General features: G+C 39.2%; 3 protein-coding genes across 3 annotated transcripts in view; 2 read left to right on the top strand and 1 right to left on the bottom strand.

Moving 5' to 3' along the window:
• Positions 1-760: 760 nt before the first annotated feature.
• rest (RE1-silencing transcription factor) lies at positions 761-9784 on the top strand. Its single transcript, XM_079838894.1, has 4 exons — positions 761-925; positions 4242-5179; positions 5272-5355; positions 6105-9784. The coding sequence occupies exons 2-4, from the start codon at positions 4252-4254 to the stop codon at positions 8066-8068; spliced, it is 2976 nt and encodes a 991-aa protein (XP_079695020.1). The 5' UTR covers positions 761-925; positions 4242-4251; the 3' UTR covers positions 8069-9784.
• Positions 9785-9818: 34 nt separating this feature from the next.
• noa1 (nitric oxide associated 1) lies at positions 9819-14652 on the bottom strand. The gene is made up of 7 exons (XM_079838895.1): positions 13319-14652; positions 12883-13047; positions 11268-11476; positions 10990-11121; positions 10792-10908; positions 10591-10708; positions 9819-10206 (listed from the first exon to the last, which is right to left on the bottom strand). The coding sequence occupies exons 1-7, from the start codon at positions 14538-14540 to the stop codon at positions 9974-9976; spliced, it is 2196 nt and encodes a 731-aa protein (XP_079695021.1). The 5' UTR covers positions 14541-14652; the 3' UTR covers positions 9819-9973.
• Positions 14653-14826: 174 nt separating this feature from the next.
• The window catches only part of polr2b (RNA polymerase II subunit B), a 15708-nt gene continuing 10668 nt past the window's right edge, over positions 14827-19866 (top strand). Inside the window, exons 1-7 of the mRNA XM_079838608.1 lie at positions 14827-14948; positions 15290-15362; positions 15556-15706; positions 15799-15911; positions 18913-19132; positions 19301-19459; positions 19581-19745. Of these exons, the coding sequence (XP_079694734.1) occupies positions 14930-14948; positions 15290-15362; positions 15556-15706; positions 15799-15911; positions 18913-19132; positions 19301-19459; positions 19581-19745 (900 nt within the window). The 5' untranslated portion in view covers positions 14827-14929. The remainder of the gene's footprint in view (positions 14949-15289; positions 15363-15555; positions 15707-15798; positions 15912-18912; positions 19133-19300; positions 19460-19580; positions 19746-19866) is intronic.

Genomic DNA, 19866 nt, shown 5'->3' with positions numbered 1-19866 from the left:
AACGGGGAAACTCATATAGTATGATGACCTCTATATGTAAAAAGCTCATGGAAAATTTGATTTCTCAGTTCTTGACCCCTTTAAATTAGAAATACAAATTAAATATGCATTAAGTAAAAATACAACTGTAGCTGATAGATGTTGTTCAACTAATATCAATTGTTGTTGAAATGCCATGTTGAATGATGTTTTGTTGAAGTTGTGTCCCAAAGTTTTTACTCAAATTGTGTTATTACTTCAAATTGTGTTAATCATTTTAATATCATAATACACTTCGGGAGATTAAAAAAACTTTTATTTAAGGTCATTAGACCCATTGTAGCTACTTGTATTAAATATTCATGACTTTCAACATGGGTCCAATTTGTCCAAAGCACCACAAGGGTTCAAAGTGTGGACCAAAACATGGAAAATAAGCAGCATCCCCCAACCCATATTTACTAGTTGTTTGCCTAGCCCTTTTGTTGATCATGTAAGTTCAGCTGCCTACTATCTTCCTGTAAAAGTATTCTTTTAAAAATAAATGTACTACTAGGCTACTGTTGCCTGTTTGCCACGTGTGGCTTTGGACGTTAACAAACACAAAAGCGATATCGTGCCTTGTACACAGCTGAGTGCTGACCAACTACTACAGAGTTTAGACCCAATCAAAATATCGTCGTCGCTGTATTATATATACCCAGTCTGTCACTCTACACACAAACAAACACTAAATAGTAAACTTTGAGGGCGCGAGAACACGAGCGCGCCCTGTGTGAGCGAGCGCGCTGACGTCACACCTCCCCAGCGCGATCGCTGCGCGAGAGCGATGTGTTGGAATGCGTGAGTGTCGCGTACTTCCTCGACCGATTTAAGAGTTTGGAAATAACTTCTCCCGAAACTTGTTTCTTCAACAACATCGCCAAACAACGAGCGAACGTGTCCGGTAAGTACGTGGTCTTGGTTCCGTGTGGTTTCGTGCTCATTAGGGTGTGGTTTTGGGTTGTTTTGTGTCGCGCACGAGCCCAACTAAGTTTGAGTAAGTGGAGTGAAAATGGAGGGTTGCATTGAAAGGAAGAGGCGCTGTCCAGCTGATTTCAGCACGGAGAGAGATCAGATCAGGACCACGGCTAACACACTCACGCAGACCAAATTAAACGTGAAAAAGTACGTAGAATTAATGAGAAATGAAACACAAAAACCTCGCCATGGTCTTCGATCGACTATGTTGAATACAAAGTGCAACTTTGTTGGGTTGTGTGTGTGGTGGGTGCGTGTTGTTGTTGTTGCATGCTTACAGTTTCCGGAAAATAATTTCCCCCTTCTTAATAAAGCTTTGTAACGCAACATTTGCTGTCAGATTGACTAAAATTGTAGATTATGCTACTATTCAAAATTGAAAAAAGACAGACCTTTCGCTTTTTACAGTAAATCACATCTTTTTGAGCTTTTGTTTATTCGAAAACCACCAATATTTCTGCGAAATGCATGTTCGACGTCTTTATTTGCTTTTAGTAATGTTAAACTTGTTAAACTTTATGTAGTGAGTGAGTTTTGGTCTGTAAAATGTCGTATAATGTGTAGCTCGCTGTTCGTCTGATTCAGATGGGTCGTGTTTGGAGCTGTCCAACAAGGTCAAAGTTTTTCACTTCTTATTTTGACCATTTTGATTCAACGCAATCACTGAATGTGTTCACGCAAGGCTCGATTGGGCAGCTTAGCACAACAGGTTTAGTGCTTTGCTGATTAAATGAGTTGATCTCTGTAAACTTTCATGTAAAGCTGCTTCAGTTCACTCATCGTCTGTATTTTTTTTTCTTCCTCCCCTGGCTGAAGTTGGTGGTGCTGTTTTAAAATGGCCGAACACACATTTCTGAGCATGCAAAGCTCCCAGGCCCTCATCACACACATGCATGACTCTGTTTGCCATGACCATATTTCTGACCTTAGAACAGATTTAATGAGGCTTTAACTGGAGAGTTTTTGTGAATTTGTTATTTTGTTTAGTCAACATGCAAAACATTTTTTGAAGCAGTATATTTTGTATGTAGCATTTAGTGTTTTTAAACATTCTCACTCTCTCTCTCTCTCTCTCTCTCACACACACACACACACACACACACACACACACACACACACACACACACACACACACACACACACACACACACACACACACACACACACACACACACACACACACACACACACACACATTGTATATTTACTATATATTATATTCATATAGTAAAACATTTTAAACTAGAATTTATGTAGTGTTTCTAAATATTATATATCATGAAGTATTCAGAAATATTATTATACTTTTTGAAATATGGTACATAATATATGCCTAGTTTTTATAGTAACATATTTTGGGTTAAAATAAACGTCTGAATTGCTTAGATTTTAATACATTTAATTTTTTTTGTGGAAATTATAGTTTTGTTTACTAGTGCACAGGAAAGTAAACTATACTCCAAAAAGTTCTGGGGGGTGTTCCAGAAAGCAGGCTATGTGACATACCGGGTATGTTTAAGAGTAAGTAAGCGAATAACCTCAACTTTCGGTTCCAAAAACAGAGGAAACTTTCAGGGTATGTAAGTAGCCATAGCAACTCACTCTGAACATAACCTGCTCCGGATGTATTAGTCAAGTCAAGTCAACTTTATTTATATAGCGCTTTTAACAATGTAGATTGTTTCAAAGCAGCTTTACAGTGTTAAACAGGAAAATAATGCAGCATAATTTCCATTCTGGAAAAATTTCAAGTATCATACAGTGACAGTGTGGGCTTTAGATCAATAATTTGATCAGTAATTTAGTTTAAATGGTTAATTTAGTTTATTATTTAGATGTATTTCGATGTTTAGTTGAAAAATTTAGTGTCCCCAACTGAGCACGCCAAGCCAGAGGCAACAGTGGCAAGGAAACCAAAACCCCATCAGGTGACCTAATGGAGAAAAATAAACCTTGGGAGAAACCAGGCTCAGTCGGGGTGCCAGTTCTCCTCTGGCCAATTAACAAACAGCGTATTATTATTATTATTATTCTGGCAGTTTTACAGCTCGGAGGTCATAATAGATCAGAATATTCGAGGGACCGGGGGCAACATGCTGGAGACGGGTTTATTGAGGATGATGTTGATTAAATAATTATTAAAGTGCAATATTCGAATGATCGGAGGCAACACGCTGGAGACGGGTTTATTGAGATGGCGTGTAGATATTAATTCTTAAGCACTATTATAACAAGGTAATGTTTAACTGTTAATTAAATTCAAATATATTTATTTTATTGTCATCTCACACATTGATCTGCATTCATTTAATTAGCATCATCAAACAACTATAATCCTTTTTCTCAGTGAATAAAGATTACTTATTCAACGAAAAGATTGAAAAAATGATTGCACAACCACCAAATAGGTGGTGATGTGCACTAAGTAGTTAAATCACCATTAAACAAAAGGAGGAGGAAGTAGAATGTGCTTTTTCTTAGCGTCTGTTTCTATGGTGAATCATCGATTTGTCGCTCTGTTGAGAAAGTCTTGTGTGTTAACTGGGAACATACTCTGTGTCTTTGGAACCAGCATACCTTGAGTATGCAAGGTTAGGGTTAATCAACCGGGAGTTTGGGGTATATGTGATGGTAAGTTAACCTTGCTTTTTGGAATACCCCCCTGGTTGATTTGATTGCGTTTTGTTATTGTTGCTCTGGATATATTTAATGATTGTCCTAGACTGCATCTTAAACAAGTCATGCCTTTTGAATCATTACTTTTGAGGAACATTACCATACATGGTTGGGATTGTTGGAACTGTTGCAATATAGGCATTTGTCAGGCAGCTGTAATTCCCTAAAATAACCCAGAGTTAAAGCTGCTTATTGCTTTAGTGGACTTCATACAAGAAAGCACAGTGTAATTTATTGGTTCTATATAGATGATTTAGGCATTGTTTGCTTCTTTTTAAATGTGTTTTTGAATCTGCTTTTTCATTGTGGGGTTAATCAATCAGAGTGGCTCAGCTAAGACTCTCTTATCTCAGAAAGGGATGACATTTGATTTAATCATTCACCCTCATGCAACTTAAATGAAAATGCATTATTTGTTTTGTCATAGATGACTTCTTTCATTTCTCATACACATTATTTTATGAAATTTAAGATGATAATACAAATATGCAATTTACATTTTAAGCTACTGAATGTATTTTGTTGTATTGTGTTCTCTAAAATCAGTGTTTCTATTTACATTTCAGCTGGTTGAGCATGTCTGCTCAGACGGTGTATCCAGCTACGGCTGGTATCTTCATGCCCGTAGGTATCCCAATACCAGAGGTCGGCCATGACCTTCCCGAGCTGCATCGGAATGATGTGGCTGCCCCTCAGCTAGTTATGCTTGCTAACGTGGTGGTATCATCAGAGATGTCTTCCTCAGACTACAATGCAGAAGAGAAACAAATGGTTGAACTCAAGACTGTCGGATGCAACAACTACTCTGACAGTGAGGAAGAGGGTGTTATCAGATACAGCCTTGACAATTCGGAGATGTCTGAGGACACATATGCTGAACAGGCCACTCGGGTTGAGGCAGATGTGACGGAAAGAGCGCTGGAGCAAGTTGAAATAGAGCGAGCGGAAGATCTCTCAAACCTGTCCGAAAAGACCCCATCTGAGTCCTTGCCAGTGGAAAAACGTAAGCGCACCCCGGTCGTCATCTTCGAATCCAACAAAAAGAAGAAGAAGCCCTTCTTTTGTAAACCCTGCCAGTACCAGGCCGAGAACGAGGAGGACTTCATTCACCATATCCGCATCCACAGCGCCAAGAAAATGACGGTGGTAAATGGTGCAGCTGACTCTGACGACGATCTGGCCAGTGAGTCAGGTCAATCTCCGACACCGAACCCAGAGAATAGTGAAAGTTTGAGTAACTCTAAAGGTGTGATCCGCTGTGAACGCTGTGGATACAACACCAACCGTTATGACCACTACATGGCTCACCTTAAGCATCATACTAAGGAGGGTGAAGATCAGAGAGTTTTCAAGTGCACCATTTGTGCCTATACCACCATCAGTCAGTACCACTGGAAGAAACATCTGAGGAACCACTATCCCAGCAAGCTTTTCACTTGCAACCAGTGCTCATATTTTTCTGACCGCAAAAACAACTACATACAGCACATCCGGACCCACACTGGTGCGTCTAAAAGAGATCACGTTTCAGTGTCCTTTTATATTATCAGAAATATATGTGAAAAATCTAACACTTTATGTGAATTCTTCTTTTAGGTGAACGTCCGTTTCAGTGCATATACTGTGAGTACTCCAGTTCCCAAAAAACTCATCTGACTAGACACATGAGAACCCATTCAGGTGAGTCTGTTATCTGTCTTTTGAAACATTCTTGTGCTGATCTAGAGTGTACCGTATATAGTTATTTTTTTGGATTTATAATGTATTTGAAACCTACTGAGCTGCCTTGTTCCAAGTTATTTCAATAGATCTAGCCAAAAAACTATTTTAATGAGAATAAAAATACATAGCATGCACGAATCTATTAATTGCAAATATTAGAATTAGCTAAAGCAGTTGCTAATTTTAATTACAATGATATATTGTTATTAAATACAAATTTGACACAATTGGCAATTTATTTTTATTTTCATTGAACCTTTCACAGTGCATTCTGGGATGTATTGTGAAGCTTCATTAGGATTTAAAATTGTGGTTTCCATGTTTGGGAAAAGTCATGGGAATTAGATCTTAAAGAAATTGAATACATTTTTCAAAGTGACTATGCTGCCTCTGTAAGAGAGCTCTCTGGGTTTTGGGACAAAGCAAATGTGCTGTTAATCAGCTATGACTCAAGGCCTGTGTTTTCATCTTGTCAATGACGTTTCTCTCTTTTGTTGCTCTCCGTGGAGCCAGATGGCTTTGGATAAAATGGTACACGGTTTGTGGTATACAGTGTGAATTAGAATGTGATTCTGTATTGTGAAGTGTTTGCCTGTCTTTTATCCGTATCCCCCGCATGAGAATTGCATCTGTGTTTCTCTCAAAATGTTGAAATAAAAGATTGATTGTTCTGTCTTGACCTTCTCCTTATGGTCTGTCCACAATAGGTGAGAGGCCTTTCAAATGTGACAACTGCAGCTACCTGGCAGCCAACCAGCACGAGGTGACTCGCCATGCCAGACAGGTCCACAATGGACCCAAGCCCCTCAGCTGCCCTTACTGCCAATACAAAACAGCCGACCGAAGCAACTTTAAAAAGCATGTTGAGCTCCATGTCAACCCGCGGCAGTTTCTTTGCCCAGTCTGCAAGTATGCTGCATCTAAGAAGTGCAACTTACAGTATCACATCAAGTCCAGACACCCAGGATGCACTGATATCTCGATGGACGTGTCAAAGGTAAGACTGCGTGTCAAAAGGACTGATATCGATGATGTTTCACCAAATAAGCTTGCGACAGACCAGTTGGGAGAATTGGATGATGTTGAATCAGGCCCCATCAACCTCTCCATTAAGAAACCCAGTAAATCCACCTCTGCTGTGGAGACTGAGCTGACTGACAAGACCTCAAAGAAAAATCCAGATTTCACTGTGAAAGAAAAATCTGGAAAGCCAAGCCAGCAACCCGGCGAGAAAACTGCAGAGAAAAAGGCCATGGCGAAAAATGAGGGCAAAGAGAAAAACAGTAAGAAGGTTAAAGGAAAGACTTTGGTGAAAGTTGCAGGCATTGCTGCGGCACAAACAGAGAGATGCAATGACAAACAAGTTAATAAAAAGGAGGTGAAGAAGGTAGAGAAATCCACCAAATCCATGGAAAAAGGAACGAAAGGTCGTCCTAAGAAAGAGAAGCCATTAAAGGAGACCGCCAATGAAGTTATTGCAAAACGTCAACCCATTGTTGAAGAGCAAAGATTGGATTTGGACAAAGAAAGAGTGGAAAAAGACCTTGTAGATAAAAAGCAGCAGCACAAAGACAAGGAAGAAAGAGAGCGGCTAGAAAAGGAAAACCGACTGCTGAATGATAAAGTGAAGGAGACAGAAGAGAAAGAAAGTGCAAAGGATTGCAGGAAATCACCAACCAAGAAACCGTACAAGAGGCAGACAAAATTGCCAAAGGTCAACAGTGATGGCCAGAGTACAGAGGCAATGCAAGAAGTCAGGACTAAACCAGTCAAAAGAAAAGCAGAGAACAGGAATGTACAAGTGACTGATTCTTCAGAACCAGCCTGTCCTTCAAAGCGGGTCAAGCGCACAAAGAAAGATAGAGCCAAGCCATCAACAAGCTCTGCTGCTCCAGAAAGAAATCGCACCATACCTGAGGTTCTACAGGCCATGAAGAGCAAAACCAAGAATGCTGAGGCAAGTACAAACAAACCTGAGAGTTGTGTCATTGAACCCAAGAAGACCAATAAAATCCCAGAGAAAGTAAGCTCTCCAGAAGCTGAAAAACGGCTCGCCACAGAAACACTGAAGGTACTTACCCAACCAGACAAGCAGACACCTACTGTGGTGACCAATCAAGATGATAGAAATCACAAGGAGACTGCTGCTGTTGTGGAGGAACCCACAATCTCATGCCGACCCCAAGATCCAGACTCAGAACAACCTAAAGAAACAGAGAACAAGATTTCACATGAACCAAAAGAAATTCCAGAAGTAGACAGTGGAAGTGAGATGCCGTCACCTACTGACAGCGAGAGCTCTCCAGGTTTCAGCCAACAGCAGCCTGTTTTCAGCCCATCTCTTGAACTTCCTGGTCCGTCTGGTCACAAATCCACTGATGCTGAGGATGACGAGGGTATCCACAGTAATGACGGGGGAAGTGACATCAGCGATAGTGCCTCTGAAGGAAGCTACGACTCTGGTCTTAACGGACTGGCTGCTGCCACCGAGGGTGGAGAGAAACTTCCAGAGACTCCAACAGAAGAGCTCCCATCTCCAACCAAACTGCTCAGTCACACGTGTATCTTCTGTGACCGTACGTTTTCTTTAGAGATGGACTATCGCCGCCACTTGAACCGCCATTTAGTAAATGTGTATTACTTGGAGGGGGCGGCTCAGGGTGACAAGTAAGGAGTATCTTTCTTTGTGTCCAAGGTGGTTTGAGGTTCTCAGAGACTTTTGAACTGAACAAAGCTTGTTGAAGTTGTAAAAAAAATTAGGTTCTTGTTTGTTTGTTGGCTTTACAGCTCATGACAGACGCCCACATCAATGTTCTAGTTTTTAGCTTGCCATGATATGATGCAACATAAAAAGTTCTTACCACAGTAGTCCTTCAATTCGAGAGGAAAATCCATTGTAAACTTGTGGTAGGATCCTTTTGTCCATTGAATTCCAAACTAACTGAATCTTTGCTTAGTCATGTGCTCCATGACGAAATGATCATCTTTCCCTGCGTTTTTTTGTCACACTACTCGGACAACAAAAAGGAGGGCTGCTCTGAAAGCAAGTACACTTTCTCCCTCCATCCTTGCAGAGAGCTCAGATTAGCCAGACCCAGGTGGTCCAGCACTGAATAGCCCTGAAGATAATGGGGCTTTCAGCGTCTTTGTGCTGTTCCACTCCACTGAAGCGCCTCCATCTCTGGTCAGCAAGAGACGGCGTGTGTGTTTAAAGCTGGCTAATTTCATTGTATTCAACTGTTTCTTTGTTCCCTTTTACAGTTTAGAGAGCACTTGACAACTAACCACAATCTTACCTTTGAGGCTCTGTTTCAAATAAGCTGAACATTTCATTTAAACAAAAAACATTTCTGTACACTTCCTAGAGGTCTTTCTTTGATTAGGCTGCTCTGCCTTTTAAGGAAAGTAGTGTGTAGTTTGTAATGTTTGAAGAGTAGTAGGTTATTTTCTTTCAATGTAAATTTGCTTTCAAAGATTTTTACACTTGTCAACTGCATGTGAGGCTAAATTTCTCTCTTCTATGTTTGTAGATCATTCTTTTTTTTTCTGTAAATGTTCTGGTAATATTTCAAATTCATCCTCAGTCCAAAGATTTTGGTTTTGTCTGTATATTAACTGTACATATTTCTGTTCTTTACATGCTCTTCTGTGCCTCAGACAATCAATGTGTGCATTTTAATTCATTTCTCAGATATTTAGATCTTATTTACCATCAGATGAATGAATGAATGACTGTATCTTATCCGTGCAACATTCCCTTCCATATCAAATTGATTATCTGCATCAAATGTTTATCCAAAGTTTATCTAATCATATGACTTTTTTTTGTTTTGTATGTGTGTGAATGTGTTGTTGCCAGTGCCACAAACATTTAAATTTGCCATGTTCTGTCTAAAAAGGAAGAAATACTGTAAGAGAAAAGTTATAGAAATAATTGCCTTTAGTGCATTGTGCAATATTGAATTTTTTGGATATATTACCAAAGCAAGATGTAGTTGGTAGAGTTTTAGGGACAAAATCACAGGCCTCGTACGGAGGTGTGGTGCTCCTTGAAAACTTTCCACAGGTACCCTGAAAAACTCTTGGATGGTTGGATACTTTATCACTGTAAATTTATCTTTTATAATTTTTTTTATTATTTAAGCACTGCTTTCTTTTTTAGAATAGCATGATGCCAATTCACAACTCAGATTGTTGTCTTTTACACCTTTGTAATCAAGCGTGTAACTGTCTTTTCCTAGTAATAGCAGTCAAATTATAACAGTTGAAATATTATATAATGTTGTCCCCTTGATTTGGCTTTTTATGAATGATCTGAAAAACTGATTACTATGTGACCTGTATGTTTAGCAGATGTTTCAGTAAAATAAAAATAAAAACTCTTGCCACAGTTTTGTTCGTTTTGGGGTTTTTTTTTATTTGAAGGACATTTTAAATTGTATTATATACACATTTCATTATCAGGTAAATTCATATTTTCAAATTCAAATTTTAGTATAAAAAAATAATACATTAATTGAAACTATAGCATACAAGCAGTATTGTTAAATCAAATAGCACTAAAATATGTTGTTCTTCATTTTTTCCTTCTCACGTTGAGCCTCTGAGCTGCTTTCACAGACAGGCCGATGTCCACAAGCGCATGTGGCTTTCTAGTCTTGTAGCCAGGAGACTTGTTGATTCGCTGTCCTTTCAGATTAACGATGTGGGGCAGCAAAGGCGGGGTACGCAAACAAAGTCCTGCTGCTTCAGGGGCGTGAGTCCTCAAAAACAGCTGATCTCCTTCAGCTGCTGTCACAGCCACCCAGCCTGAGAAACGAGATAAATTATGACAAATATTAGAAGAAACTTCAATTTAAGATATTTTAATGGGGCCTGACTGACCACATATTTAAGACTTGACTATGTGGTTTGGTTAAAAGTCTTACTATAAACCCTTACAAAAGTACTGTAGTGGTATCAGTCAGTATAACTGCAAATATACCATATGAGTACCATTAAAAACCCTGGTAATTCAAAGAACGTCTTGGGTTTTACCAAGCACGTTTTAAAATGATAATACCATAACATGTGTTACTTTATTGTGGAAAAATACATGTTGGAAAAGTAAAAGGTTATTGTAAAAAAGTTCATCAAAGTCCAGATTTGTGTCTCGCACTGCTTGGTCTATCGAAAATAATTCCAGAAAATTACCTGCTGATGAGATCTTGATGTCAGTAATTGCGGTGTTGCTTCCCTGCCCCTTGAGTTCGAAGTCTTGAGCAATAAATGGTGGAAAAGTTTTCATGCGCTCCTCACCACCAGATGGGACCTTATCCCAAAATAATGTAATATTGCAGAATTAATTTTACTGATAACAAAGCACACACACATACATATTCAGTAAATACATACTGCAAGAAGGATATTCCCAGCATGTTTCTGGTAGATTGCGTCAGCCTTGTCCAAACTGGTGAGATGAATCGGGATGCGAGACGAGGCAACAACTGTTAACCAGCATGAGCTTTTCCCCTAGAGAAAGTAACAGAACATTGAAACTATCTTGATGTGGGGCAGATGCAGCAAAACATTTATTGTCAAACAGTCTCTTACCTCCAAATAATCAATGCGTGCCAAAGCCCCTAAAAACAAAACCATACCAGGGTTCATTACATATGTTCTCGGTGTAATGGCATGAGTAGGAACCACCAGCTTGACTTCCTGCTCATTCAACAGGCTGAGAACCTGGAAAGTTGCATTTTGATTAAAACCCTTTGTGGCACATGATTCATAATGATAGATGTTTTGAAATATGAGTGTATAGAAATGATTGCAATTAAGAGCATAATTATATCACATTATGCGTGTACAGTTTAAATGGGGAGACTCACGTCATGTTCTCTCATGATGCCTGGGGTGTCATAGAACCAGTGTGCATCTTTGATTTCATTGTAGGTGAGCTCTGCGTCTGTGGAGTCCAAGGACTGATTAGGTTTAACATCATCTTCCACGTCTTCTCCAAAGCTCAGACTGTCAGGATCAAACTCCACAAGGGCTTTCTTGAGTGACTGATTTGTTTGGAATGTCCTCCCAATATGACCTAAAAAAACAATGGATAAAATTAAGAAAGTTTCTTCTAATTTAAAATCTGTTTTATAATAATAAAATATAATAATACAATCATATATATATATATATATATATATATATATATATATATATATATATATATATATTTTTTTTTTTTTTTTTTTATATTAGTGCGGTCAAATCGATTAATCTCCTCTAACATAAAAGTTTATTTACAAAACATATACAGTATGTGTGTGTACCGTTTACACACACACACACACACACACACACACACACACACACACACACACACACACACACACACACACACACACACACACACACACACACACACACACACACACTACAAAGTTCTGACAGTGCATCCGGAAAGTATTCACAGCGCTTCACTTTTTCCACATTTTGTGTTACAGCCTTATTCCACAATGGATTAAATACATTTTTTCCCCCTCACTTCTACAAACAATACCGCATAATGAATACGTGAAAGAAGTTTGTTTGAAATCTTTGCAAACTTAAAAATCACGTACATAAGTATTCACAGCCTTTGAATAATATTTTGTTGAAGCACCTTTGGCACCAATTACAGCCTCAAGTCTTTTAGAGTATGATGCTACAAGCTTGGCACACCTATTTTTAGGCAGTTTCTCCCATTTCCCCTACTTCGCAGGACCTCTCAAGCTCCATCAGGTTGGATGGGGAGTGTCAATCGGGTTCAAGTCTGGGCTCTGACTGGCCCACTCAAGGACATTCACAGAGTTGTCCCATAGCCACTCCTTTGTTATCTTGGCTGTGTGGTTAGGGTCGTTGTCTTGTTGGAAGAGGAACCTTCGCCCCAGTCTGAGGTCTAGAGCGCTCTGGAGCAGGTTTTCATCAAGGATGTCTCTGTACATTGCTGCATTCATCTATTCCTCGATCCTGACGAGTCTCCCAGTTCCTGCCGCTGAAAAACACCCCCACAGCATGATGCTGCCACCAACACTTCACTGTAGGGATGGTATTAGCCAGCTGATGAGCGGTGCCTGGTTTCCTCCAGACATGACGCTTGCCATTCAGGCCAAAGTGTTGGGAACTTATATAGAAAGGTGTGTGCCTTTCCAAATCATGTCCAATCGACTGAATTGACCACAGGTGGACCCCAATTAAGTTGTAGAAACATCTCAAGGATGATCAGTGGAAACAGGATGAACCTGAGCTCAATTTTGAGTGTAGCAAAGGCTGTGAATACTTATGTGTTTTTTATATTTAATCTTTATTTTTACTTTAAGTGAGCATTAGATGGCAATTGCTTTCTAAATGTAAAAATAGTGGAAATGAGCATGCACAGTTAAATTTCCGAAATCTAATATAAGCTGATAACTGTATATATAGGAGATATTGTGGATCCCTAAAAAAAACACCTTGCAAACTCACCGACCAAGTATCCCTGCTTGCTGAATTGTTTGATTCTCTTCAGCTCTTGAGGATTCATGTCGTCTTCAGTCAAAAGCGACGCCTGTTTAAGTCTCTCCGCCCGCCTGAACATGCGGTAGGGGGTCGGGTTGATAATGGGAAACTTCAGCAGGTTTAATGTTGTTCCTACATATACAGAGGACAGATAGGAATGTTTTTAACAGTTTAAATAACTTGGACAGCAATATCATACATTAAACAGCTTAATCATTCAGAAATGCACTACGCATTCCTAAACAAGGTCCTAAAAGGGTCAAAGCACACTACTTAAAAAGCTCTTTGTTCTCATTTTTATATACTTGTGAAACAGGATTGCAAACATTGCATTGGTCAACATATTACATATCATTTATAAGGCAATATTCAGCAGCCAATTAACTTGAATGCAATATCTCACCAGGCCATGGAGATATAGTAGCTTTGTGGATCACATCTGAGGCTCTGGATTTGCAATAATCAGATTCCAGTAGAGTATTAAACAGCGTGGATTTGCCAGCATTGGCCGTGCCGACCAAATACACATCTCCCTTGTACTTCCAGGTTGACTGCAGTCTTGATATAAGGTTTTCTATACCATACCCTGTTTTGGCACTGATGAGGTGGATGTCCTTGGCATTACTGGTAGAAATGCCCTTGCTGGCACAGTATGCCGCCAACTGACGTCTTATACGTTGCAGGTAATTCTCTGCATCTCCAGGCAGCAAGTCTATTTTATTTCCTAAAATCACAATGTGATTATTCTTCCCAACAAGCTCTGGAAGGTCTGGGATGATGGAGTCGGGGAGATCCAGGAGATCCACTATTAGCAGCACCAAAGCCTTCTCTGATTTAATTCTCTTGACAATCGCTCTGTACTCCTCTTTGGACATAGTGACGTTCAAAGCCTTCTGGTGGTGATTGATTAAAAAGCATCTCTGACATATTGCCTTCTTCAGTTTGTCCTCTTCAACTAACACTTTGAATTTCTCACTTGGCAGGTAACCTGGGATTTCAGGGTCGGCGCAGTGCATGAGGGCCCCGCAGCCAGAGCAAGAGGAACCACTGACTGACACCTCCACATCAGGAGTGCCATAGATCTTTTGCTGCTTTTTAACCCTCTTTGACTTGGTGTGTCTGTCCAGTGTGAATCCTTCATCGTGGAACTCAATTATTGAGTTTTCCTCCACTTTAGACTTTGCAGAGCCCTTTAAATGCTTCAGTTGCATTTCCAGTCCTTTAAGGTGCGTGTCTTTGCCAGGCTTTTCACGCACTGGCTTTGGTTCTGCATTACTCATGAGCTCATTTAAAATAGGATGATCTGGCAGTTTATCATCTTCATTGTCCACTGGTTCATCAAAGTCTGGGAACACAAATTGCTCTTGTTTCTCCGGTTCAACTAATGTGTATTCCTGAAGTTGATTTGATGCTGGTACTCTAGCTCCCTTTTGGCTGCTGTAACATCTCAGACTTGATCTGCACCTCTGGTTTGTGCCCAAATGGGTTGCACAGTCTTTTGATATTAAGCTGGTAACAATTGACCGTGGAAACCGCCACATCCCTTCATGTTCCGGTCTTGAAACATGTTTTAAGCACGTACGAGTGTAGAAGTGGAATGTCGAAGCTCTTAATAACTTGTACATTGTTATATGTTAACATAACAATCACATCGTTACAATTACTAACATTACAACCTTGAAAACAACGAACCCACGTGAAATAATACAGAGAGCCGCGCGTACAATATACGTCACCGGACTTTTTTTTTTTAACAAAGAACGTAAAACGTTTAAATTTTTATGTTATATATTTTATTTTATTTAACATTTAAAATATGATTTACTAAATCATACACGTGTAAATGCTTGAATAAAATAAAATCACTTGCTTCGGAAGTGACGTGCAATTCCGTGGCCGTTTGTGTTTTTCGTAGGTAGCGGCACAGCCGCAGACATAAAGCGCCGTTCAGTGGGGTGCGCGCTTAACCTCCTTTTAGTTTAATCAGAAATCAAGTTATTCACCAGTAAATACCATGTATGATCAAGACGAAGGTATGTGTGTGCAATATAAGTGCGATATGTGTATATGTATAGTGATATTACAGTGAAAGGTGCGGTTAGTTACTATAGTTCTAAGCGTAACACAAAGTTACGAGCTAACATGCTATGGTTAGCTTTGTCGCAAATTGCTGGTTAAGCACAACAAACAAAACAAATATTCCATTAATTCTAAGTTTTGTATCTAGAACAAGTATATAATGCTTGTCTTCCATTTTAGACTTTAATAGAGTGAAGGTAATGCATTTGTTAGTAAGCACAATGTTGTTGTTGTTGCACTCATTGTATTAAGTCTTTGTGTTAGTAAATAACCTCAAGTTCTGTAATGGTTGTAGATATCCAGTATGATGAAGATGATGATGAAATCACCCCTGATCTGTGGCAGGAGGCCTGTTGGATTGTCATCAGGTAAAAAAAAATCAAAATGTTGACCTATCTATCTATCTATCTATCTATCTATCTATCTATCTATCTATCTATCTATCTATCTATCTATCTATCTATCTATCTATCTATCTATCTATCTATCTATCGCAGTATTTTAATTAATACGATAAATCTTTAACTTTATCAACGTTGCTTTGCTTGTTTCTCTTTCTAGCTCATATTTTGATGAAAAAGGTTTGGTGCGACAGCAGCTGGACTCATTTGATGAGTTCATCCAGATGTCTGTGCAGAGGATTGTGGAGGATGCTCCACCCATTGACCTGCAGGCTGAGGCCCAGCACACATCTGGAGAGGTGGAGGAACCGGTGAGTGACTTGATTCCGTGCCTGATATCAGCTATGTGTTTATGAGACTATAAAATGAATTGTCTGATTTTCTTTTGATTTATTTTTTGCAGCCTCGGTACTTGCTGAAGTTTGAGCAGATCTACCTGTCCAAACCCACTCACTGGGAAAGAGATGGTGCTCCCTCACCTATGATGCCAAATGAAGCCAGACTCCGAAATCTCACGTGAGTGATGTCCTTCAATGTTTGAGAGCAGTTTAACCCTGTAAAGCCTGACATATGAAAAAATATTCAGAAAAACAGTCAGGTGTTTTGAACACTTTATTGAACCTTTAGTCAAAATGTTAACTTTTTTAAAATGTTTTTTTTGTTGAGTATCATATTTCATACATCAGTCTTTTATCGCTCATATAGTTTCATGTAGGAGATTATGGAGTTCATACATGAGGAGGGGAAGAAAAAAAATATACAGAGAATCCAAATTTAGCTAAAATGTTCAATTTGTCGCTGATATTTATATGGCCAGAAAGTACGATTAAAATACTGATGCTTTGTAAAATGTATCAATGAGCTCTTTATAACCGTATAGCTAACTACTTTCATAAAGTGCATATAAATATCAGTGGTTCCTCTATATCTCCTAGCATGTCTTAGTAGGATGATATTTAAATGCTAAGTTTTATTAGCAAAGGTTTGTAATTTTTAATATGTGGGGGGAAACACAATGATGACTGATAGATCAAGGTACAAATAAGTGCTCCTCGAAAGCCTGATGTGTCGTTTGTTTCTCACATTTTTGATTTTTCACATTTTGAGTGACTTAAAATGGATGGGTAATCATGTAAACCTTGCTTCAGTCGAGTCATGTAAAAATCGCTTTGGTCCAGTGAGTGTTCATCTTTAAATATTACTAACAATATACAAGTTAACACATAGGCGTAAATTGTGGGTGGGACATGTCCCTACCACTTTTTGCCATGCATATTGTCCCCGCCACTTTTTGAAACCTCTCGCAGCACGGATGTACCTAATAGAAAGACAAATCTCCATTTGATTAGCAATTTGTTAGTTTGTGTTAAATAAGAGAAGTGTTGATTTTGCGAGTGCTCGTTGCCGCTGTTATCAGTTCTCTCTTCATACAGACGAGCGCTTCAATCTATTGCTTAACGCGGTTTGCGGAAACTCTCTATTCGGTCTGGTGAAGTCCCAAAACAAAAGGCACACAAACGTGTCCCTGCTCTTGATATAGAATCACTGATGAACACATTTAGTTTTAATGAGAAAAAAATATATATGAGGGCGGATTAGAACTCAGAACCTCTGAAGCGCTTAACAAAAACTCTACCACTAGACCACAAGCAATCCATGCAAATCTATGCATTTATCATATCACTTCTATTACACCATGTCTAAAACAGACGTGATCGCTGACGTGCCACGCCGAAACAGCTAGAAGCTGTCTACACCGGATGCAGCATAGCAACTGTTGCAAAGCATTTGACAGTAGGTCATAAATAGAACGAGGCATCAGTTAACTGCCAGGGATTTGTCGTGTCGCGCTGTATATAGTATAGACAACATCACTGTTTATAATGGGTTATATTCAGGGCTTGACATTAACACCCGCCAGCCCGACAAATGCGGGTAGATTTCAGCTGTGGCGGGTAAGGCAGCCACTCCCACTAGCCACTTTGGCGGGTTGAATATAATTTCAGCATACAGCCAAATCAAATGCCAAGACCATCGTATGACAAAATGACAATTCAGTTACAATTCTTTATTGATTCACTTGCAGTTAGTGAAGGTGGGATAGGCGGAATCGTGCTGATTGACACACAACAGAAGCGCTCTCTCACGTGCGCGCTCTCTCTGTCGCACGCAAGATCAGTTCTCCTTGCGCCTGAAAAGTCAAGAACATGCACGCACAGATGTCAATGTCCATCGTGTGGTGTACCTCGCATGAACACAGTCGGTTATGGCTTAAGTGTAGGAATAACTGGATATGTGTCAGAATATTACGTCCATGCATTCTGCAGCCCAATTAAATACCTGTCTGTCATTAATGTTAATCAAACAACTACAGATTTTAAATAAATGTGTACATATTAAAGAAACCTACTGTATCTGAAAAAATATTTTTTTAAATTCTTTTTGTAATTTGCATCTTTGTTCTTTTATATAGCCTAACAAAAATAATTTGTATCATATTAAATTTCTCATATTAGCTTATGCTCATATTGCCCACCCCTTGCCCACCTGCACATACCAGCTGATATGTAGTCTGAATTTGGGTGGTCACTCTGAATTTTAAAGTTTGAAAGGGTTTTAAATCAAGTAATTTAGGCATGCCAATCATACTTTAATCATATCAAATGTAATTTCCAAACAGCAAAATTGTGGTCAGTGAAAATGCTGAGTGGCTAGTAACTTTGGAAAACCACTAGCTACAGTAGATTTTGTACAACAGCAAAGTTTTGATCCTTTTGATCCTTTTGATAGCTTAGAAATTTGCACATTAAATATGCCACAGTAGCCTTTATTAGAGCAGCTTGATTCTGGGTAAATTGAGAATCAACATTTTTTTGTATTTAAAAAAATTATTCAATTATTCAATGACTAACTCATAAATACTTCACTTTTTTCATTGCTTGCTGAATCAGTGTTTCTTTTAACTAATCTACTATGTAATAAGTGATTCAATGACAAATACATTTAAGTCACTTGTCACCACCTCTTGGCGTAACGATGTAATCGATACAACCTTTATTTGAGGTGTCAAGTTATTTTCAAAAGGTGATTTACTGTATTTTGATTGCTACCTTAGACATCAGTGTTTATATCCAAACCATTTTTTATCCCAGTACCTCTCTGATAATCTGAGTTCTTGTAACAGAATGATACTGTGTGGTTGAAAAGACTGTTTGTGGAGCCGTTTCATACCGATACATGACAACTGCTCTCTCTGGGTCAACGGCAATGCAAACACAGATTTTTAATGTTCACTGTGATTTTGTCAAAGGTTTGATAGACACAGGCGAATCGTTGTCATTTAGGAATAAGATCATTGTGGTTGTTTGAATCGAGATTGCTATCTTTTAGCGATTAAAGAGAATTACAGCATTCTTAAGTTCTCATGTTTTAGTGTGAACATAAGTCGCACAGGTTTCACAAGTGCAGGCAGTGCTTTCATCACATGCTGTATCTGAATGCACACTGTGACTTGCAGGTATTCTGCCCCTCTGTATGTGGACATCACGAAAACTATCATAAAGGATGGGGAAGAGCAACAGCAGACACAGCATCAGAAAACGTTTATCGGCAAAATTCCCATCATGCTCCGTTCCACGTACTGTCTGCTGAGTGGCCTGACAGATCGTGATCTTTGTGAGTTGAACGAGTGCCCACTGGACCCTGGAGGCTACTTCATCATCAATGGTTCAGAGAAGGTCAGTTTTGTTTTAAAAAAACACGCACTATTTTGTTAGTGAAATAATTTTTCTTGTGAAAATAATTGGCCATGCAGTATATCATAATATGCAGTATAACATAAATTGTTGTTTTAAATCTTTCAGTCTGATTCCGATTCAATATAATGTGTCCTGTCATTTGTCCAGGTCCTGATTGCTCAAGAGAAGATGGCCACTAACACAGTGTATGTGTTTGCCAAGAAAGACTCCAAATATGCTTACACTGGTGAGTGCAGGTCATGTCTGGAGAACTCCTCCAGACCCACCAGCACCATCTGGGTCAGCATGATGGCCCGTGGAGGACAGGTCAGTATCTGCTGATGTGAGAATGTATTCCGCTTGCAGATTGAGCCATGTTGTGTAGTTTTTGTATTCATTAACTATTTGTGTTCTGAATCTTGTGCAAATATTTTTTCCTTCTGTCCAGGGAGTAAAGAAAAGTGCCATCGGCCAGAGGATTGTTTCCACTCTGCCGTACATCCGGCAGGAAGTTCCCATCATCATTGTGTTCCGTGCTTTGGGATTTGTGTCTGATAGAGACATCCTGGAACACATCATCTATGACTTTGATGATCCTGAGATGATGGAGATGGTATGTCACCTTAAATGTACAAATTAAGCAATCTTTTTATTAGTTTAGAGTTTTAATTTAGGCCCCGTCCACAGGAAGCCAGAGCTCTCCCTATCCAATCTTTTTTTTGCCCCTCGTTTCA

The sequence above is a fragment of the Gobio gobio genome, assembly GCF_949357685.1.
Source record: "Gobio gobio genome assembly, chromosome: 16".
NCBI classification, from domain to species: domain Eukaryota; kingdom Metazoa; phylum Chordata; class Actinopteri; order Cypriniformes; family Gobionidae; genus Gobio; species Gobio gobio.
This window is presented reverse-complemented; position numbering and strand designations above follow the sequence as displayed.